At 46.2% G+C, this 18,608-nt stretch overlaps 3 protein-coding genes across 6 annotated transcripts in view; 2 read left to right on the top strand and 1 right to left on the bottom strand.

Annotated features, from left to right (window-relative positions):
• cpsf1 (cleavage and polyadenylation specific factor 1) overlaps window positions 1-4,788 on the top strand; it is a 21,026-nt gene extending 16,238 nt beyond the window's left edge. For both annotated transcript variants that reach the window (XM_056582554.1, XM_056582555.1), the window contains 9 exons: window positions 301-442; window positions 659-811; window positions 1,050-1,226; window positions 1,800-1,866; window positions 1,953-2,000; window positions 2,246-2,401; window positions 2,725-2,854; window positions 4,214-4,352; window positions 4,541-4,788. In XM_056582554.1, the coding sequence (XP_056438529.1) occupies window positions 301-442; window positions 659-811; window positions 1,050-1,226; window positions 1,800-1,866; window positions 1,953-2,000; window positions 2,246-2,401; window positions 2,725-2,854; window positions 4,214-4,352; window positions 4,541-4,588 (1,060 nt within the window). In that variant the 3' untranslated portion in view covers window positions 4,589-4,788. The remainder of the gene's footprint in view (window positions 1-300; window positions 443-658; window positions 812-1,049; window positions 1,227-1,799; window positions 1,867-1,952; window positions 2,001-2,245; window positions 2,402-2,724; window positions 2,855-4,213; window positions 4,353-4,540) is intronic.
• Window positions 4,422-12,969, bottom strand: adck5 (aarF domain containing kinase 5). 2 transcript variants are annotated; one of them, XM_056582560.1, is made up of 15 exons: window positions 12,813-12,969; window positions 12,053-12,144; window positions 11,816-11,962; window positions 11,655-11,730; window positions 11,141-11,341; window positions 10,826-10,966; window positions 10,598-10,711; window positions 10,319-10,450; window positions 9,974-10,057; window positions 9,760-9,841; window positions 9,227-9,305; window positions 8,772-8,863; window positions 6,380-6,632; window positions 5,458-5,574; window positions 4,422-5,366 (listed from the first exon to the last, which is right to left on the bottom strand). In XM_056582560.1, the coding sequence occupies exons 1-15, from the start codon at window positions 12,834-12,836 to the stop codon at window positions 5,264-5,266; spliced, it is 1,737 nt and encodes a 578-aa protein (XP_056438535.1). In that variant the 5' UTR covers window positions 12,837-12,969; the 3' UTR covers window positions 4,422-5,263. The 2 variants fall into 2 exon arrangements, with proteins under 2 accessions (XP_056438535.1, XP_056438536.1); XM_056582561.1 differs by lacking the exon at window positions 8,772-8,863 and having other exon boundaries at window positions 5,276-5,366; window positions 12,813-12,958.
• Window positions 12,970-16,760: 3,791 nt separating this feature from the next.
• ctdp1 (CTD (carboxy-terminal domain, RNA polymerase II, polypeptide A) phosphatase, subunit 1) overlaps window positions 16,761-18,608 on the top strand; it is a 50,164-nt gene continuing 48,316 nt past the window's right edge. Inside the window, exons 1-2 of one of the 2 annotated variants that reach the window (XM_056582558.1) lie at window positions 16,761-17,291; window positions 18,308-18,391. In XM_056582558.1, coding sequence (XP_056438533.1) covers window positions 16,990-17,291; window positions 18,308-18,391 — 386 coding nt within the window. In that variant the 5' untranslated portion in view covers window positions 16,761-16,989. The remainder of the gene's footprint in view (window positions 17,292-18,307; window positions 18,392-18,608) is intronic. The other variant, XM_056582559.1, reaches the window with a different exon arrangement.

Consider the following 18,608-nt stretch of genomic DNA (forward strand, 5'->3'; position numbering starts at 1 on the left):
AATAATAATACGCAATTAGTCCTCTTACGGAAAAAACCTATGATAACCAATATTTTGAACTTCCAAACACAAGAAGACGACCCAGGCCGTTATTGACAACATACGGTAGAGCCTGTCTCAGAAGTGTTGTTTTAAAGAGTGGCATCCCAACTCATCCACTGCTTACAGAAGATGTGCCCAGGACCATTAGCTTCGGTGTACAAGTTCCCTTTGCAGTGGGTTGACTGAGAGCGATGCCATTGGGCAGCCCAGCCTTTGTTCATAGAAGGTGTATGACCGAGGTGTTCTCCGTCCGGGCAGGATTGACCTGGAGGAGTGGGAGCACGTGACCTGCATGAAGACGGTGGCCCTGAAGAGCCAGGAGACGGTGTCGGGCCTGAAGGGCTACATCGCCGCCGGCACCTGCCTGATGCAGGGGGAGGAGGTCACCTGTCGGGGCAGGGTGAGTCCCTGCTGCTGCTGCTGCTGCTTTACCACCACAGCCCCTACCCCACCGCACTGCCCCACAGCCTACCTTAAAGCCTTCCCCACCGCACTGCCCCACAGCCTACCTTAAAGCCTTCCCCACCGCACTGCCCCGCTGCAAGGTTTTAGCGGTATGCCAAAATCCCCCAGATGTACGATAAGTGTGTCACACTGTATCCCCGCCTCCTGGTAGATCCTGATCCTGGACATCATCGAGGTGGTGCCGGAGCCGGGCCAGCCCCTGACCAAGAACAAGTTCAAGACGCTGTACGAGAAGGAGCAGAAGGGCCCGGTCACAGCGCTGTGCCACTGCAGCGGCTTCCTGGTCTCCGCCATCGGCCAGAAGGTGCGGCCACCTCTTGTTTTCCTCCGAGTCCTGCATGTGTTAAAGCGCCATGCGCCACAAAATAGAAGAGTTTCTGTGCTCTCTCGATCGTCAATGAGCTCCTCTTTGAGCCTAGCAGCAACTTGTTTTAGTCACTTGGGTTTCACCGCAACCTTTTTATCATTGCGTGGTTCCATCGTGGGCTTTCTATTTTGGCGCTCCGACCGATTCCACCCTCCCGGTCGTCCTCCTCCCACAGATCTTCCTGTGGAGCCTGAAGGACAACGACCTCACGGGCATGGCCTTCATCGACACGCAGCTCCACATCCACCAGATGTTCAGCATCAAGAACTTCATCCTGGCGGCGGACCTCATGAAGAGCGTCTCGCTGCTGCGCTACCAGACGGAGAGCAAGACCCTCTCCCTCGTTAGCCGGGTGGGTGGCTTCACAACTGTTGGAATGGTGTTGAATAGGCGTTCTTGTTGTTAATGTGCATCGGTAGCCTCCTCCTTTTGGGTACATCGAGCTGTTGTGGTTTATTTGAATGATTTACGCTCACGTTCAAAAGTTTGGGGTCACCCAGACCAGTTCATGTTATCCATGACTTTTTACACTTTTATTAAGGTGTCCAGCTGTGATAACAAAATTGCACAAGGGTTTTCTAATCATCAACTAGCCTTTAAACACGATTAGCTAAACAATGTACCATTAGACCACAGGAGTGATGGTGGTGGGAAATGGGCCTCTGTGCACCTATGTAGATATCCCATAAAAAATCTGCTGTTTCCAGCTAGTATAGTCCTTTTACCACACTAACAATGGCTAGACTCTATTTCATTGAAAAAACAGTAGTGTACACGGGAACATCGTAGCTGAACTGAAACCAAATGGTCCTGAAGAGAAAAGCCTGACCGTTCCGGATTGTGTTAACTCTGTTTTAATCAAATCCAGAGCCCAGTTCTACCGTCAGTCTTCCTGACCTACTTCCTGTTTATTTGTTTGTAACAGGACGCAAAGCCCTTGGAGGTTTACAGCATTGAGTTCTTGGTGGACAACAACCAGCTGGGCTTCTTGGGTAACGTTGTATTCAGCTATAGAGCTAAACATCAGTTCACTATTATGAAGTATGAGTGATCTCATGGATTCTTTCTCTGACTTTAGTGTCGGACCGAGACAAGAACCTTTCGGTCTACATGTATCTACCTGAAGGTAAGGCTGTGAGGCTGATACTCACTCTATCGCTGTTTTAATAACCAAACTACTATTATTAAGCAAAATAAACCCAAGCATGATACATTATTCAGATATGCTTTTTTAATACTGAGTTGAAGAAAGTCTGCATACGTCGTGCTAGTTGTATGCTTATGTTAAACATATGCACACACACACATGGGTTGCACACTCACAGCCCTGTATTGCGTGCCACTCAACTGGGTTTGTTGTGGGGTTGCCAGCTAAGGAGAGCTTCGGGGGCATGCGGCTGCTGCGGCGGGCCGACTTCAACGCCGGCGCCAACGTCAACACCTTCTGGCGGATGCCCTGCAGGGGGTCCCAGGACGTGGCCAGCAAGAAGACCCTCACCTGGGACAACAAGCAGATCACCTGGTTCGGTATGTGGCTCTGGCTCTCTCTCTCTCTGGCCCCCTCTCTCTCCTCAGGCTGACTCTCTCTGGCTCTCACTAGCTCCCTCTCTCTCTGGCTCCCTCTCTCTCCTCAGGCTGACTCTCTCTGGCTTTCACTAGCTCCCTCTCTCTCTGGCTGGCCCTCTCTCTCTTGCTCTCGCTCTGATCGAACCCAAACGTTTGACCCCAAAAAGAAAGTTGTATGTGTAGAAGAATGCCCGCCTTCCTGAACCCTTATGTTAAAGTCTATTCTCCAGTGCTTCATCCGTACTATGGAAGTTTAACCTGTGAGTGTCGCTGTGCTTCCTCAGCCACGCTGGACGGAGGACTGGGCCTGCTGCTCCCCATGCAGGAGAAGACATACCGCCGACTGCTCATGTTGCAGAACGCCCTGAACACCATGCTGCCCCACCACGCCGGCCTCAACCCCAAGGCCTTCAGGTACACACACATGAAACATCACTTATGAAAGGATTCGGCCGCTTTGCGACCATTGTTGACATTTTTTATTCCCAGATCAGCAATTTTTTGTTTTTAGCTCACCCCCTCTTGTCCAACACAAGTACGTACATACAAACTGCCCAGGCTAGGTAGCTTCCTCCAATAGTGCCCACAAATGTACAGAGCCACACGTTTGCTTCTGTGTTGACGCCCCACTGTGAATCCTCACTGACTCAGAGACTCTGGCGGGCAGTTAGAGTTCAGAGTAGTTTGGATTATTAGCCGAAATGCAGAGTTGTGTCAAATCACTGAATGGTGCAGCTGTCTTCATATAGGGAACTCCTAAAAGGAGTTCAATGTCTCATCAACAGAGGGCCTAGTAGTTAGATGGCCTGGCATCGCCAGATTAACTGCAAACTGCAATTAGTCTGGACCCTCTCGGTTCATTTTCGATTTTCCAAAGGGCCTAACCGACGGACAGACCAAAAGGCCCCTGGACAGGCCTACCCCAATCCTCAACAAAAGCTTTAAGTGCAATCGGTTGTTCTTCTTTGAGTGAAAATGCACCATACAGTTTTTCTTTTATAACGGAATAATAACGGATTCAAAAGGGCGTTCCACAGCCGTGGCCGGCCTCCCTGCTGGTGAACGTGCCTCTACGGCGCTCTTCTCTTCGTCATCCCAGATCATATCAGATGAATGGTTGTGGTCGGTCCGTCCGTCTTGTACTGGGCAGAAATCTTTTTGATTGGGAGGGGAGCCAGAACTTTTCTGCAGAGCAAATGAAACATGAGCTGGCGAGGTTGGTCTGGTTCACAGGCCTGAGGAGGCCAGCACTTCAGAGCAGCAGGTCTTGCTGCTCTGATTAGTAGGGCTATCCAATTGCGTCCAGAGGCATTTTTCAGCACCCGTTGATGACGCCCCTTGGCAATCAAAAATTAATTAAAGGTTGTATCAGCGAGTTCTAGGCCGAAACATAAATGATCACATTCATCTGATCTTTCCTCATGATCCGATGGCTGCCCGCCCCATAAGCAGGCCGTCAAAAAAAACGCGTCTCTGGAGGCTGCCTATGCCCCGAGATCCCACACAAAAACAAATGGTACTACCAACCACTCAAAACCCAAATAAATAGTATTCCAACAAATCACCGACAAAGGGGTGGGTGTTCTGGGGTTTTGCGCTACGATCATGATAGTTTTACTGGATGCACGAAATGCGGAAGGGGGGGGGTGTGCTGGCTTCATATTAAACAGCAGTGTTACAGCAAAGTGTATTCCCACACTTTATTTTAGTGATCTGCAGTTGACACCAATGACTGTAGAACAGTGTTTAACCGAGGCGCGTGGTGTGCTCCAGAATGCTCCACAGCGACCGGCGGACGTTGCAGAACGCCGTGCGCAACGTGCTGGACGGGGAGCTGCTCAACAAGTACCTGTACCTCAGCACCATGGAGCGCAGCGAGCTGGCCAAGAAGATCGGCACCACGCAGGACATTGTGAGTATGAGCTGGAGCCCAGCACTCTGTTTTGGGGGTCGATTTAAATACGCACTGTAAGGAATTGTTAGTAGTGCCATACCAATCCAATCAGCAGAGGGTGAGGAAAGTGCTCCGTGAACACAACAATAGTGGAGATAGGGGGTGTAGTGTTTGAAACTTTTTTTATAATTGTCATTCCTCCCCAGATCTTGGATGACCTCCTGGAGATTGACAGAGTAACGGCTCACTTCTGAGCTACAACATTCCCATGTCCACATCGTCCCACCAGCCATTTATTTTATAGTAAAAGAATATGAAATGAAGAAAAAAAGAGTCCGTTTTTTTTGTGAACATGAATTGTGTAATTGTGTGAACAAATTCTTTTTCAATATTTTGTACACAAATTGATGATTAAACTCAATCTCAGAATCCTGAATTTTGTTCTTTATTTGTATGATGTGCATAGTCAGATGAGTGCCATCGAGGAAAAGGCTTCACATGTTCAAATACAAATTTAAACATTGCCTCTTGTTATTTGCATCAAGGTTTTAAATGATATCCGACATAAAACATAACTAACATCACTGGAGAAAATGTTCTCCAACGACAAAGTTTCCTGAAGTTTTATTTAAAAAAGGTTTGCCTAAAATTGGAGACTAAAATACAAAATAAAGTTAAATAGATTAGCTAAACATAAAATTGTACATTATGGTAAAAACATTAAACGTCTGTCGATCAGTTGGGAGCAATTCTCCTACGATATAAAAAAAAGTGAGCTCTTCACAGCCTTGAGTACATTCCTAGCGATGCCCATGGACTATCACAATGGGATCTGGTGAAAAATCAAAGCAATTCTGCCTTGTTCTTCATGCAGTGTTGTCCTTGCGTTGTGACCAATATTCTCTGGTCCTTAGAGGTGTTCACTCCCTCTACCTCAGGTACTCGTACGCCTCAGCATCCAGGGACACCAGACCAAAATAGGACAGCAGGTTCACAAAGGATCGCGTCAGACTCATCATTGCCATCTCGGAACTGAAAAAAATAAACATAATTCCAATCTTATCTAAATGACATCTAGAATCAGAACTCTAAGGTTTGTTTTTGGAACTCGCTCCATACATACCGCAAGGCCAGCTCAAACTTTAGGCTCTCCCAAGCCGTCCGCATCCAGCACAGTGCTCTGAGTTTGGACAACACCCCTGTGCTCTCCGCCTGGAACTGTCCCCACCCACGCACCGCACTAAAGGACAGAACAGCGTTTTAAACAGTAACCATACACATATTCAGTGCAGTGATAAACACGTCAAAGTAACTACACTCTAAACCAGGGGTCACCAACCTTTTTGAACCCGAGAGCTACTTCATGGGTACTGAGTCATACGGGGCACCAAGTTTGATACGCTCTTCTGAAATAACTAATTTGCTCAATTTGCCTTTAGTTAAATATTAATGATTAATGGTACTCATCTATGTGAAGACACTGATCATGTGAATGATTTCTCACAATAATTATCAACAATGACTTAAAAAAAGGTGGGAAAGAGTTGTTCAAGAATGAGTAGTGCTATGTTTAGAACAGGCCTGCGGGCGCCTCATATGGTCCTTGCGGGCGCCCTGGTGCCGCGGGCACTGTGGTGGTACCGTAACGGCTCTTCACGTTCTGGCCAGCGCTGCTGATTAAAACAAACAGCCGGTAACGTTTGGCAAGTGAAAGGTGTCCGGATCAGCCTTCCTTACATTTTCAGAGGAAAGTGTGGATATTATTCCATTTTAGGGTTTATACTGGTAACCGGAAAGGTTGCTAGTTCGATCCCCGGCTCCTCCTCGCCGAGTGTCGAGGCGTCTCTGAGGCGAGACGCCTCACCCTGACTGCTCCTGACCAGCTGGCTGGCGCCCTGCGTGGTTGACGGCGTGAATGTGTGCCTGAATGGCTGTAAGACGCTTTGGATAACAGCATCAGCAAATCGCCTGAACGTAAAACGTCTCGTTCCCCAGCGACTGCGTCGGCCAACGCTTAACCCTCAACATGACCCCGCGGCCTTCACCTCTTGGCCATGACGTAGTAGCGGTCCACCGGGGCGCCCAGCGAGATGTTGATGCTTCGCACCGTGTTGAGGTTGCGGAACACCAGCAGCATGGGCCGGGGCATGGACTTGAGCACCCGCATGATGCTCTGGAAGCGGTGCACGGCCATGTCCTGCATGTAGGCCGTCTCCTCCCGGCTCAGCAGGCTGGACAGGCCCAGCTCCCGCATGTTGATGGGCCGCTGCAGCAGCATCTCGCTGAACAGGAAGTACTCTGCGGAGGGAGGGGCGATTCATTATTCGGTCTGTCCTAGCGTGCTGCGGTGAATGCGACTGGACTCTCCTTATGGTTAACCCGGCCAGATCCCCTTTCATATGTTTGGCCTGTAATGTATGCATGTCAATTACGACACCGCTTGCACCCCATAATCATCCCTGGAAGGAGGGACCCCCCACTCTTTGTTCCTCCTCAAGATTTCTTCCTTGCTAATTAAGAGTCTTTTTTTATTTTTTTTATTTTCTTAAAAGGCCAAATATTTGGCCTTTTAAGAAAATAAAAAAATAGCCCTTTGAGACTGTTCTTTGTTCAAAACGCGTCATATATGATATTCATGATCTTCGACAGTTACCCATGGCATTTTATCAAAGTGAGGCCATTATTTAGGGAGAACTGGTGCAATTCTGTCGTTTTAGCCGTCCTCCATCCAGCGGTGAGTGAATGCTCTCCACTGCTCTGAATACAAGTTGCGTGGGTCAAAGCCAAGGCCCTTGGACGTCAGGACAAGGGGACTGAGGGCTAAGTGAGTCTTCTGAGCAGAGATGGTAGCAGTGTGACACTTCTGTGGGTTTCAATGCTGATTGGAACGCAGCCCAAGAATTCACTAGATGAGTTCTTGGATTAAAAGAAATAATTCAACGTAAAATAAAGACCTTGAAAGTGCTTGGAGCAATAAAGAGGTCGTCAACAGTGCTTGGCTTTAGCCTAGCAGGATGCGAGTTTGAGCCTTGTGTGATCTGTCAGCTCAACATTCACCTATGAACCAATCTTTATACATCTGGAGTGCTGGGCCAAGCTTGTAAAGACGTTCTTCCTATCCAACAAGGGGCACACCCAGCCCGGGGGGGACCCTAGAAAGTAATGATTGATGAGTGTGTTCACTGTTGACATAATGAGTGATAAAGTGTTCAGATGCTGCGGGCCATTACATTTTAGTTTTAACCCGTCATTGGCTGTGGCTTTATTGCTGAAACACACATTACTACGTCAGAAATACACTCCATCACTGCCCACGGCATATTCCGACCACCCAGCCAGACCAGATTGGAGTTAATAATAATAAAGCCTTATTTCCTGGGTGTATAAATGTATATAATAATGCAATTTATTTTGTTCCGGCCCAGTTACTGCGAGCGGAAGTCCGTCACAGTAGCGTGCACATCTATTTTGCTTCACCTCTGCTGCTGCTGCTTGAGCCTTCATTTGGGCCTGGAAAACCCCTGAATCTGTCCTTGAAATGCATCCTTAGTTCCCAGATGTGAGAATGTACATTCAGTGACACTGAAGTGAACCGAACACTAATTTCACTTTTTACCAACGAGCCGGTCTGTTGCAACTGGTGGGTGGAATCAAGCCAAAGTTTACCATAGCTCATGACCAGGATATTTAACATCAAAGAATCCACACTGCCCCCCTCTCAGTTTCTGGCTCTCATTCTGTGAGCATGTGCAGTGAAGTGCGAACACAGAATCCAACCTTGTGGATGTGATCGTTTGTGGGCGCTATTGGAAAAAGCTTCCTAGCCCTGAAGCTTACAAACCAAGATACAGCCCGGTAGCTTCAATACACTCGTTTGGAATATAATGGATGTCAATGAATGGCTCACTGCCCGTTTCGGAATGCGTCTACACTGCAGGAGGGGGCGAGTTGATCATGGCTGATTAACATCTCGGGGTGGACGATGTCAACCAAGAACATAGGGTCTTATCAAGCAAGCCACATCTTTTAGCCTCTTGGACTCTGACAGTAGTGTATGGGATAAACCCCACACCCCCAGCGTCACTCATTATAACGCTAATACACAACAAGGGTACCCGCTTAAATAAAAAGGCATAAAACGTGAGCATGGGACTTAACCAGGGGAATAACAAGTTTCTTAAATGTCAGAGTTTGAGTTGCAGCTGAACCGCGGTCAGTTACACTTTATAATATAATTTTTCTTGCACTGAACAGAAACATGGCTGTCCTTCATAGTTCCGTATCAACAAATTATAACTTACAATGATTGTTTGTTTTGCCTAGTTTAGAATCAGATAAGCATGGCTGAGTTTGCCTTTCCTCTATGTTTTTTTAGCCATAAAAACATAGAGGAGTCGTTCATCAAGCTGTTCTGTATACAGGACAAACTGTCCTCACCTTCGACCCCGAGCGCGGCCGAGTGTTTCTTCATGGCGGCCTCGTCACGCAGAATGATGGCCCTCCATAGCTTACATAGGGACGCGCGGTCGCTGCAAAGGTCAAAGTTCACACTCAGTTAGAGTCCTAGATCACCCCTTCATCTCCGGGTCCACTGTAAACATTAGGTAAGGCAAGGGTTAAATTGTGGACAGGCCAGGTCTGTTATTTTAAGTCTATTTGGCAATTAAAATTGACACTTTAAATTTAATTCATTTTGAATGAAGACAATTTCTAGGACAGAACTTTGTTATCTGCCAATAGTCAAACAGCTATGAATAACCCGTCCAAAAATGCAGACATTTTGTGTGAAACCACGCAGCCCTGTGCTTTAAAATCAGCCGTGCTAATCTGCTTCTAAACTGGGCAGAACAAACCCATGACAACAGCACCTTGAAGGGAGATGAATGCTGTACCTTTGACTGAGGTGCTGATACAAGCCATGGTCCAACAGCACCAGCTCTGCCTTGTTGTCCTGACCTCGTCTCACTAAGACTGCAGCACAAGCACATAATCAGAGCCTTGCGCTTGTAGTGTGACAGAGTGGGCGGTCAACAGCAATTATACACTCTTACACGCACACCTCTTACATTATCGCAGTGTTTTCACAATGTCAGCATGGTTCTGTAATCAGGGTGTCTTAATCAGGGTGTTATAATTAAATCATGCACTTGCATTAGGAAATTTTAAAATGAGTAATCAATGCCAAAATAAATCACACCTTTATCTCTTGTGTGTGTGCGCATGTCTATACTGGTAAGGTGTAATGTGTTCGTTCACTAGCATTACATCTATACACATGGACAGAAATGTTAACACATATAATACATTTCTGTGTTGTGCTCTCGAGTGAGGAAACCGATCAAGTCATCCATCCTGCCCCTCTGGTTTAATCCATTGATCCCGGTCCATTTCCTTGCGGTGAAGACCTGATATACACGTTACCCACCGTTGCCTGGGTGTGGGTCTGCGTGAATGAAGCCTGTGCTGAAGATTTGCTCTGCAAACGTGCAGATCAGTTTGTCAGCCGTCTGCAAGGCACATAGTGTGTGTCGTGTTATAATGCTGCGGTGATCATCACGGTGCTCATGGCTGATACCATCATCATCATCATCATCATCATCATCATCATCATCAACATCATCATCAACATCATCGCTTACGTCTTTCAAACTTAGTCCTTGTTTCTTGATCTCTGCCACGTTGTTCACTTTGCAGCCCTCGCAGAACTCCGCCGTCAGCACCCTCTTTAAGCAGAACAAACAACAAAACAAGGGTGACTTCATCAGTGGCATGCCCAGACACATTGAGAAGGGAGACAAGGAGTTGCAAAGTATATAACAGAGCCAACCCAGCCTTCCAAATGGAAAACGCATACGTTACTACTTTTTTTTATTATTATGCAAAATTTAGTAGGAATGGCAATCAGGAGTAGCCAATCACATTTCTGTGGGAACATGTGCCTTCAAGGCTAACCCCCAGAAATCAATGCTACTGTTCCCCCTCACCTTACTGGTTTCCTTCCAGAAGACTTTGGGAACAACGATAAATTTCAAGTGATTGAGCTCCACTGCGCACCTCTCTGAGTTCTTGGCCTCATTTTCAAAGTCCAACTCTTGGGCTAACGTCTCCTTCAGGTCCTGAGTTGATCAAGAATCACAGCGTCAATCGAACATCCCCATCCATCATAAGATCAAAAAACAAATCAAAAAACGTCATTGCATTTATTCAATATTAGCGAAAACAAATTCAAGGATCGTTGCTTGTCCCTAACCTAGAATGCCAACCTTGAGAACCCATCTGAATCCAAAGCTGGGGTGCATGAACTCAACAATGTCCAGGAGGAACTCCAAAGTCTGGATGTCGCCGTCGAAGCGGTGCCTGAGGTCTATGTATTGCACCTGTGGGGAAACAAACCAACAAAACGACACGGCTTTCAAACCCAACAGAGTGTGGGGAAGAAGAAGACTCTCAGATACTTCAGTCACGGCGAACGCAACACACACGGTACCCACCTTCACAGCAACAGGTGTGCCGTCAAACAGTTCCGCTTTGTGGACCTGGGCTAAGCTGGCTGCGGCTATCGGCTCTGGGTCAAACTTTCTAAATAGCTCATCTGGGGATTTACCAAAGTCTTCTTGAAACAGAGCGTCCACCTGTCATTCAGGAAACAGGGGTACAAGCAAAAGTGCACCACTGATCATCTTCTCCCAACAACAAGTATAACGACCAAATACAACCAGTTTTTAACCCTCTCCCTGTGAATACGGACCGTGTTGCGTCGATATGACCCCTCCCGATAAAACAACGGGCGTGACTCTGAAACGCACCTCTTTGTAGCCCCTGATCAGCGCCTTGTCCTCCAGTATCTGCAGCGTACGGATGTACTCGACGGGGAAGAGGTGGTTGAAGGAGCACAGGCCCTGGCCCAGCTTGATGTAGATCCCCCCGTTCCTCACCGCGCCGCCCACCATGCGGTCCGCCGCCCTCTGGTGGCACGCAGACATGGCCGCCAGGTAGGGTGGGCTGCTCTGGCAGGGCGACACACATTTGTGACACAGGTTTAGTTCCACTTGAGTTAAAGCCTTGCCGTGGGCACCGCTATGCGGACAACTTTGCTTGTGGTGCATTATGCAGCAAGGCGAAATTTGAGCTCACGCGTGTGTGAGTGTTAAAAGTGGGCACGTTTGAACGGAAAGGGCTAGTGATGTCAATTTCTCTTTTTGCACAGACATGCGGTCTCTGAGCTCGAATAGAAGTCGGCTGAAAATAGGAAAGTTTGGAACTGTAACACTTTCTATGATGCCTCAACCCATTGATTTTAAAAATGCTAATCAATTATACCTCATCGAGGTGGCGTAGCGCCACGTTGGTGGTCCACCAGTAGTCCGCCGAGATGATGCAACCGATCGCCATCGATCTGAGGAGAGTCAACGAACAGTGTTTATTTTAAAAGAACCAGTACACTGTAATGTGGCTTGATGATGATGATGACGTAATCAGACCTGCAGAGCCGTCTTTTGCCGGCCACAATGTTCCTGATTTTCCTTCTCTGCTGAAAGTCGGCGAGGGCGTATCCAAACCCACCCATCGCAACAGCAGCCGTGACCCCTAAAACAGCCTTCCGTCTCCGCGTCACGCTCCTCCCGTCCCTGGAAAGGACAATAAGTCGAGCCTGAATCTAGTGGGTACAGACAGGGTACAGATGAGGGGAACACATGTTGTTGATGTACAATTCACACCTCAGGGAGGTACTCAGCGATCGCAGGTGATGTGGTGAGCCGGGATGTGCACATCTGGAGAACAGGGACGTTTGGCCCACGCACAAGCGCACCTATAGGAAGGAGGAAGGGCTCAAGTCAAACTGCATGGGGAACCACTGTGCAACACCGAGACGTATTGACGTGATAGCAATAGCCGTTGATTTGGGTGGGGGTCTGCGTCAAGGCCACTGTGACCAGCCTAGAAACAATGTTGTTTTACCACCAGTCCCTGTGTGTGTAAGGGACAAAATGTCTTTACACTGACAAATTGGTTTACTGATTAGCCTTAGCCTGGGTCAGGGACTTCCACAGTACCAGGTTAGTAGTCTTAGTTTCTACACCACTTAAATATTTAAAGGAATGTGAAACTCCCCAAGTGATGCCAAGGCTTCAGTGGTCTAAATGACATTCTTTGACATTCTTTATTCACAACATCACTTCTTTCATAAAATGATAGGAGTCTTAAAGAAAATTGACACAATTGTCCTTCCACGTTTCTACCCTAACAACTTAGCATTGAGCGGCCGATGTAAAACAGGTCCAACTGAGCGACTCGTCTGTTAGGTTGGTTATGCGGGTTATGTTTCGAGAGCCTTCTCAGTGTAAGCGGACTGGGGTCACTGCTAGGTTGTACTCCTGTGCTGGTCCTGTTGGCGACCACTGAAGAACATTAGACTGATCTAGAATGCCGACTCCCGCTCAAAATACAGTTAAACAACACAAAACACTGAGACATTACCACTTTAGATGCCTCCATAGCCATATTTCCTGGGCGCCGAGCAGAGCTGTCACTGCGGTAGATGATTCAACTAATGTATTCTTCGTCTCGGCAACAATATAACCTTCTGTACGCGGTTGATCTTTCTGTCTCGAACCTCCCCTATATGTGAGACTCCGCCCAAACCGCGCAGGACGGGCGGCTACGTAGTGGGTCACGTGGAAGCCGTCCCCCGGTTTGCCCCTGTAATAAATATTGAGAAAATAATTTGACCTCCAACCCTTTTAGGTCAAGCAACAACCAGTCTTTCAATCATTAATCCATTTAACTTTTTTTTTAAATATAAGTTAGTCTTCATGTTTAATGAGCTTGTTCGTCCCTGATTGGTCGGTTTGTCCCGCCCAGGCCCATTTAGAAGAATCAGCTGTTCAGCTATTCATTCACAGTCCCATTGCATTTCATTACGCTATTTTACATCACGTATTTCCATTGACGCTTTTCCATTCAATTAAAGGTTGAAGCTGATGCATTCAGCTGATGAGACAACCTCTACCCCATGCAAAATAAGAATGAATACACTCACATTCAACTACATCTCATCTCACAAGCACCTTAAACATCCTGAATGTACCAATTTGCACTACAAAAAAAACTGGACAACACCACTGTTCAATACCGCTTACCTCAGCTGCTATTCTTATTTATCTGTAAATTTGATCTTAATTAGTTATTAGTATATTTTATCTTTATTTGTTAAAATATATTTTGGCTTTCTTTCTATATAGGCCTATATAAAAAAGATTATATATTCTATTCTACCTTGAACATACAAATCAGAAATTGCAAGAAATCTAGCAAGTATATACAATTTATGAGTTAGAACAAAGTGATAAATGGCTTCGGGAGCCACATCTTAGAAACAAGAGATCGTAAATATGGGTTAATTAATTAATACATTTCTATTTTCATGGGCAGTCTCAGAAAGTATGCAGTCTGAGCAGATCAGATAAAGCCTGAGACAGAAGATCAATGCGGCTTCTGCTGTCAACTGTAGAGCTCGGTGCATCATTGTGGAGCCAGGACAGAAAACCATCTTAATTTTGCTGAAACCTCCTCACACTGAGGGAGCAGCAAACCGCTTGGCAGAGACAGAGTGTCGTGGATGGGCTGTGTGTCTATTCAGGGTGCGGAGGAGTGGTGTAGTGTGGGAGAACTTGGGTTTGTTGAAGACTAGCCAGACTACTGCATTCTGGGTGAGCTGTAGAGGACACATGGCGCAGGCAGGCAGACGAGCCGGAAGGGAGTCGCAGCAGTCGGCTTGGCCTTCAGACTGAGGCATGGGCGTCTTCTCCTTGATGTCCTGGAGCATGACTCTGCTGGAGTGGGTGGTCGCAGAGGGGATGGTTTCCCGGGGCAGCGGTCCCCATTAGTCTCCATGCTGTCCGAGCCTCAGACATCACAGACTCTGTGTGGTGTCTGAGGGTCGCTAAGCTTCTTCATCCATGAAGTCTCCATCCATATTGATCACTCAGTGGCACATAGTGATCAATATGGATGGAGACTTCATGGATGAAGAAGCTTTCCCTTGAAGGAAGAGGAAATTGACTGCATTTATAGAGAGCTTTCTAACCAGTGGCCACTCAAAGCGCTTTACAATATTGCCTCACATTCACCCATTAATTCCACACATTCATACATTCACGCACCAAGGGCGGTGGCAGCCATGCAAGGTGACAGCCAGCTCGTCAGGAGCAGTCAGGGTAAGAGCAGGTGCCTTGCTCAGGGACACCTCGACACTGGGAGGAGACGGGGACCTAACTAGCAACCTTCCGGATACCAGCCAACCCGCTCTACCTCCTGAGCCACATGGCCTCCCCAAGAGCAGCTCAGCCTTGTGAGGATGGAGCTCCAGGTGGTGTGTGGACATCCACTGAGAGATGGCATCCAGACGCGCCATCCTGGTTTGACACCGTGACAACACAGAATCAGTTGTCATCTGAATAGCAGTGGTAGGAGAAGCCATTTGACCGAATGACAGAGACTTGGTGCACCCTGAGGGCCTCTTAGGCCCAATCCCATTTCTACCCCTTACCCCTTCCCCTTACCCCTCCCCCTTGTTTTGAAGGGGTAAGGGGTAGAAATGGGATGAACTGGAGACTGGTGAGGGTCGAGATCTTTGAGCTAAGAGTTCTCAAGTGTTTTCAAAATAAAGAGAGACAGGTCTGCAATTTGTTACATCACATTGGTTGAGTCTGTTTTTTTTTTAAAAAAGTTGGTTCAATCTTGCTTTAAGAGTGTTTGAAAAAAAACAACAGTTGTCAAAGAGGTATTGTTGAGATTGGTGATGAAACTAAGGAGGTTTGGAGAGATACACCGAAGGTGAGAGGGGATAGGGTCGAGAGCTGGCGGGGCGGTGGGAAGGAACCAGGGCGAGCCCGCTGATAGGAGGACAGAGAGAGTCCACACAAGAGGAAAAGGTGGAGAGAAGGTAGCGCCATGCAATCCGGAGGCATGGGTGAGAAGGACTCACGTACACGCAACACTTCACTGTCAGCTATAGTATTTAACAGCAACTTCTAAATAACGTGATATTCTGTTTGTTTGTTTGTTATATTGCTACAAACTAGTCTGAAAACCTTTAAGTTTGAAACAAACAGGACACTCTTGTTCATAGAAGTGCGATAGCTTCCACACGGGTGGGGGGTATGACTACTATACAATTATACTTTGATTGATTAGCGATATGTCTCTACTCCTGGGATGCGTTATCTGTGATGGATCAGCAAAATATATTTAACATGGCACCAAGAGCATTTAACATGGCACCAACTCTAGGAGAAATATTAATAACGAAAATGAGAGAATGAGAATGTGTTCCATTGTTAAGTGATAGAAATCATTGATCTTGGTAAGATGGTTATATAAAGAAAAACACTACCATATAGATACAATTTGAATATAGATTATAAATATATAATGTGCAGGTGTGCAAGTGGCAACATGATTAATCAGTTAAAATCTCACTAAACCCAACACAGACAACATGCATCCTTTGCTGCACCGCAGTGAACTGTGCTTCAATGGTAATAAAACAAGGGCCTGCAACAGTTTATTGCTAACTATTACTATGTATCTATGTTTACATGTGTGCTGTTTATAAAACTTTGTTTTGTGTTTCCTCATGTTCGTGCTATTGAATTTATGTCAACAATAAATTGTTGGATTAACCCATTTTACTTTCAGGAATTATAAGCATAATTTGGTTGAACATAACATAGGTTTCTCAAGGTTTTCTCATCCACAAGTTTTTTGTTAGAAAATCTGCACAATGGTGCAGGCAGGCTATTTTGGCAACTGCTCATTAAACCCAGTGTTATGGTTGTGTATGTTCATGTGGCAACATGGAAACAAAGAAAAAATAAAAGGCACCCATGAGATCATAAAAGCATGTCTCATTTTATGTTACATCATTTTACATCAGAAAGTCTGCAACGGGTCCCATGGCACTTCTGTGTTCTTTATATTTTATGGAACATTTTAGATCAATTAGGATTAATATTTTTTTATAAATAATTCAGACAATCATTATTTTATGTTTCAATATTGAACAATATTAAAACTACACCAATGACGATATATAATGTAAATAAACTAAGTGGTGCTTAAAAAAATTGGTTAGATATGGCAACCTAGAGTTACTGAATATTTTTACTTGTCTTTAGAATTTACATAATAATAACATAGTACTATTCCTTTTTGTTTATATCTTTTTTTCCCCGTGCGCTAACGCAACACGAGGAACCAAACACCTCAGCCCTCCTCACCGGACTACCGGATGCTGTCAGTGTTGCCAGATTGGGACTGAGTTCCCGCCCAATCTGGCAACACTGGCTCCAGCGCGTTACACAGCCAGTGTTGTCATATTGGGCGGGAACTCTGACCCAATCTGGCAACACTGGATGCTGTATGATCCTGTAGCTGCAGCCTTCCTGTTTACGGGCGGGAAGAGCGAACAGAGCGACCGACACAACGCTAGTGTTTTGTATATCAGCTTATTATTGGCTACTCGTCCGTGAATGTTCATCGGAAAACCCTCTACTTGCACTTATATGACAGGCGAAGCTGTGCGAAAATCAAATGGTATTTTACCTGCACCATTACTACTACACGTTGACGGGATTTTAAGAGTGCCAAACAGATGGAGGACCCCGCGGATTCTGGCGGCGGCTCCGCGGCAGAGGGCCCCGTGGTGCAGGTGGCAGACATCCGCTGGCCCATCGGAGCTCTGCCTCTGCGTCTGCTAGAGTGGAAAGTCAAACCCGGGTCTCGCGTCAACGTGGACTCGGTGCTGGCCTTATGTGCTCCGATCTCCTCGGCGGTAGAGAGCGGTCTGAAGCCCCAGAAACATGTCAACAGGCTCCCGGAGAAGAAGGTGAAGTCGGACCGCGCCGGAGTGATCAGGGAGCTTTGCTGTCAGCTCGGGCAGGTCATACCCCCTGGGTGAGTTCAACCTAGGCTGTCTAGCCTCTCGCCATCCCTCTCCTCTCGCCCTGTATGGACTCACGCAACCCTTAAACTTAAAGTTGTTTCCTACAACCAATGAATAACATGCGTTAGCTTGTAGGCTAGCAGCTAGTCCGCTAGCTAGAAGGGTAGATCTGATCAGCGTCGGGATGGGTGCAAACAACACACCGGCGGGCTCACAACTTTTTCATAGTTTATTTGGCGGTTTATAAAAACGTTATTTGCTATAGACAGACTGTTATACATACTGTTACGATTTGCTATAATGAGTACTAGTTGACTGTCTAAAGTGAAGGCAGTACGAGTCACTCACCAGGCAGGTAGACCGTCCCGCATCGTAACGCTACCCGGTGTTACTGCTCCCCCGTCGTCAAAAATACACTTTCAGTCAATAATGCTTCCAGAGAATAAAAAACATTAGGTTTGAAAATGCATTATTAAGATTATGACGTCTGGTGGTTGTTTTCTCATCTATCTTCACTATAAGAACAACACAGGCTATCAAGGCTAACATGCGTAACGCTGACAGGCCATAGTGCACAGAGGGAGTTTGTTTACTCCGATGTGTACCAACGTGCTCTCTCTGGAAGTATAGTACCACATTGTAACCAGCTGGGTTTACTAGAGCAAAACTACTATTTCATAAAAAATCCGGGTCATTTGTTTTCTCATTTCCTATTGCCCACATTGGGGGTGTGTTCGAGCTGCTCTTTATAGACGCAGAAAACACCTGCTGCTCAGAAACAGGAACAGCATAGTTGTAAATGTCCAGAGAAATAAAACAGTTCAGTTAACTTATATTGGCATTCGTCAATTTGTTAAATTCCTTTTTTGTTTTGTTTGTTTCTGATCTAAGTCTACTGGCATGTTTTTTTTACTTGTTACAATATTTATTCCGTTTTTGCTCTGTTTTCTGTATGACACATTTCAGACACGTAAGTCAAACTGACCTGATGCAGTGCCTGTGTACTCACTTGTATTTTCTATAACAGGGGTATCATCGTCCGAATTGAAGAATGCAGCCATCCTATAGTGATGAAAGGACTTTGTGCTGAATGTGGACAGGATTTGACACAGTAAGGAAACCTCAAATTTTCCACACACTTCGTCAATCTCTAGAGCAAAGTGTACAAATCTAATCAATGAATGTATTGCATTGTATCCAAAACCTTCACTTTGATAAACCATTAAACTCAAGGGCTTTAACTTGCCTGTCTAAATCAATTACATCATAAGAAGATGCATCCATTTTACATTTTGAACAAAATCGATGCGATGCGTTTCTTCTTATAC

The sequence above is a fragment of the Gadus chalcogrammus genome, chromosome 22 (genome assembly GCF_026213295.1).
Source record: "Gadus chalcogrammus isolate NIFS_2021 chromosome 22, NIFS_Gcha_1.0, whole genome shotgun sequence".
In the NCBI taxonomy this organism is placed as follows: Eukaryota; Metazoa; Chordata; class Actinopteri; order Gadiformes; family Gadidae; genus Gadus; species Gadus chalcogrammus.

What these genes read in the sequence shown, in the direction of transcription:
- adck5 (XM_056582560.1), bottom strand. Translation starts at nt 12,836, where the DNA reads ATGGCTATGGAGGCATCTAAAGTG. An exon ending in GGCAAAAGACGGCTCTGCAG is followed by an intron (nt 11,731 to 11,815) that starts GTCTGATTACGT and finishes GACTCTCCTCAG; the next exon opens with ATCGATGGCGATCGGTTGCA. An exon ending in GGCCGCGCTCGGGGTCGAAG is followed by an intron (nt 6,633 to 8,771) that starts GTGAGGACAGTT and finishes CTCCCTCCGCAG; the next exon opens with AGTACTTCCTGTTCAGCGAG.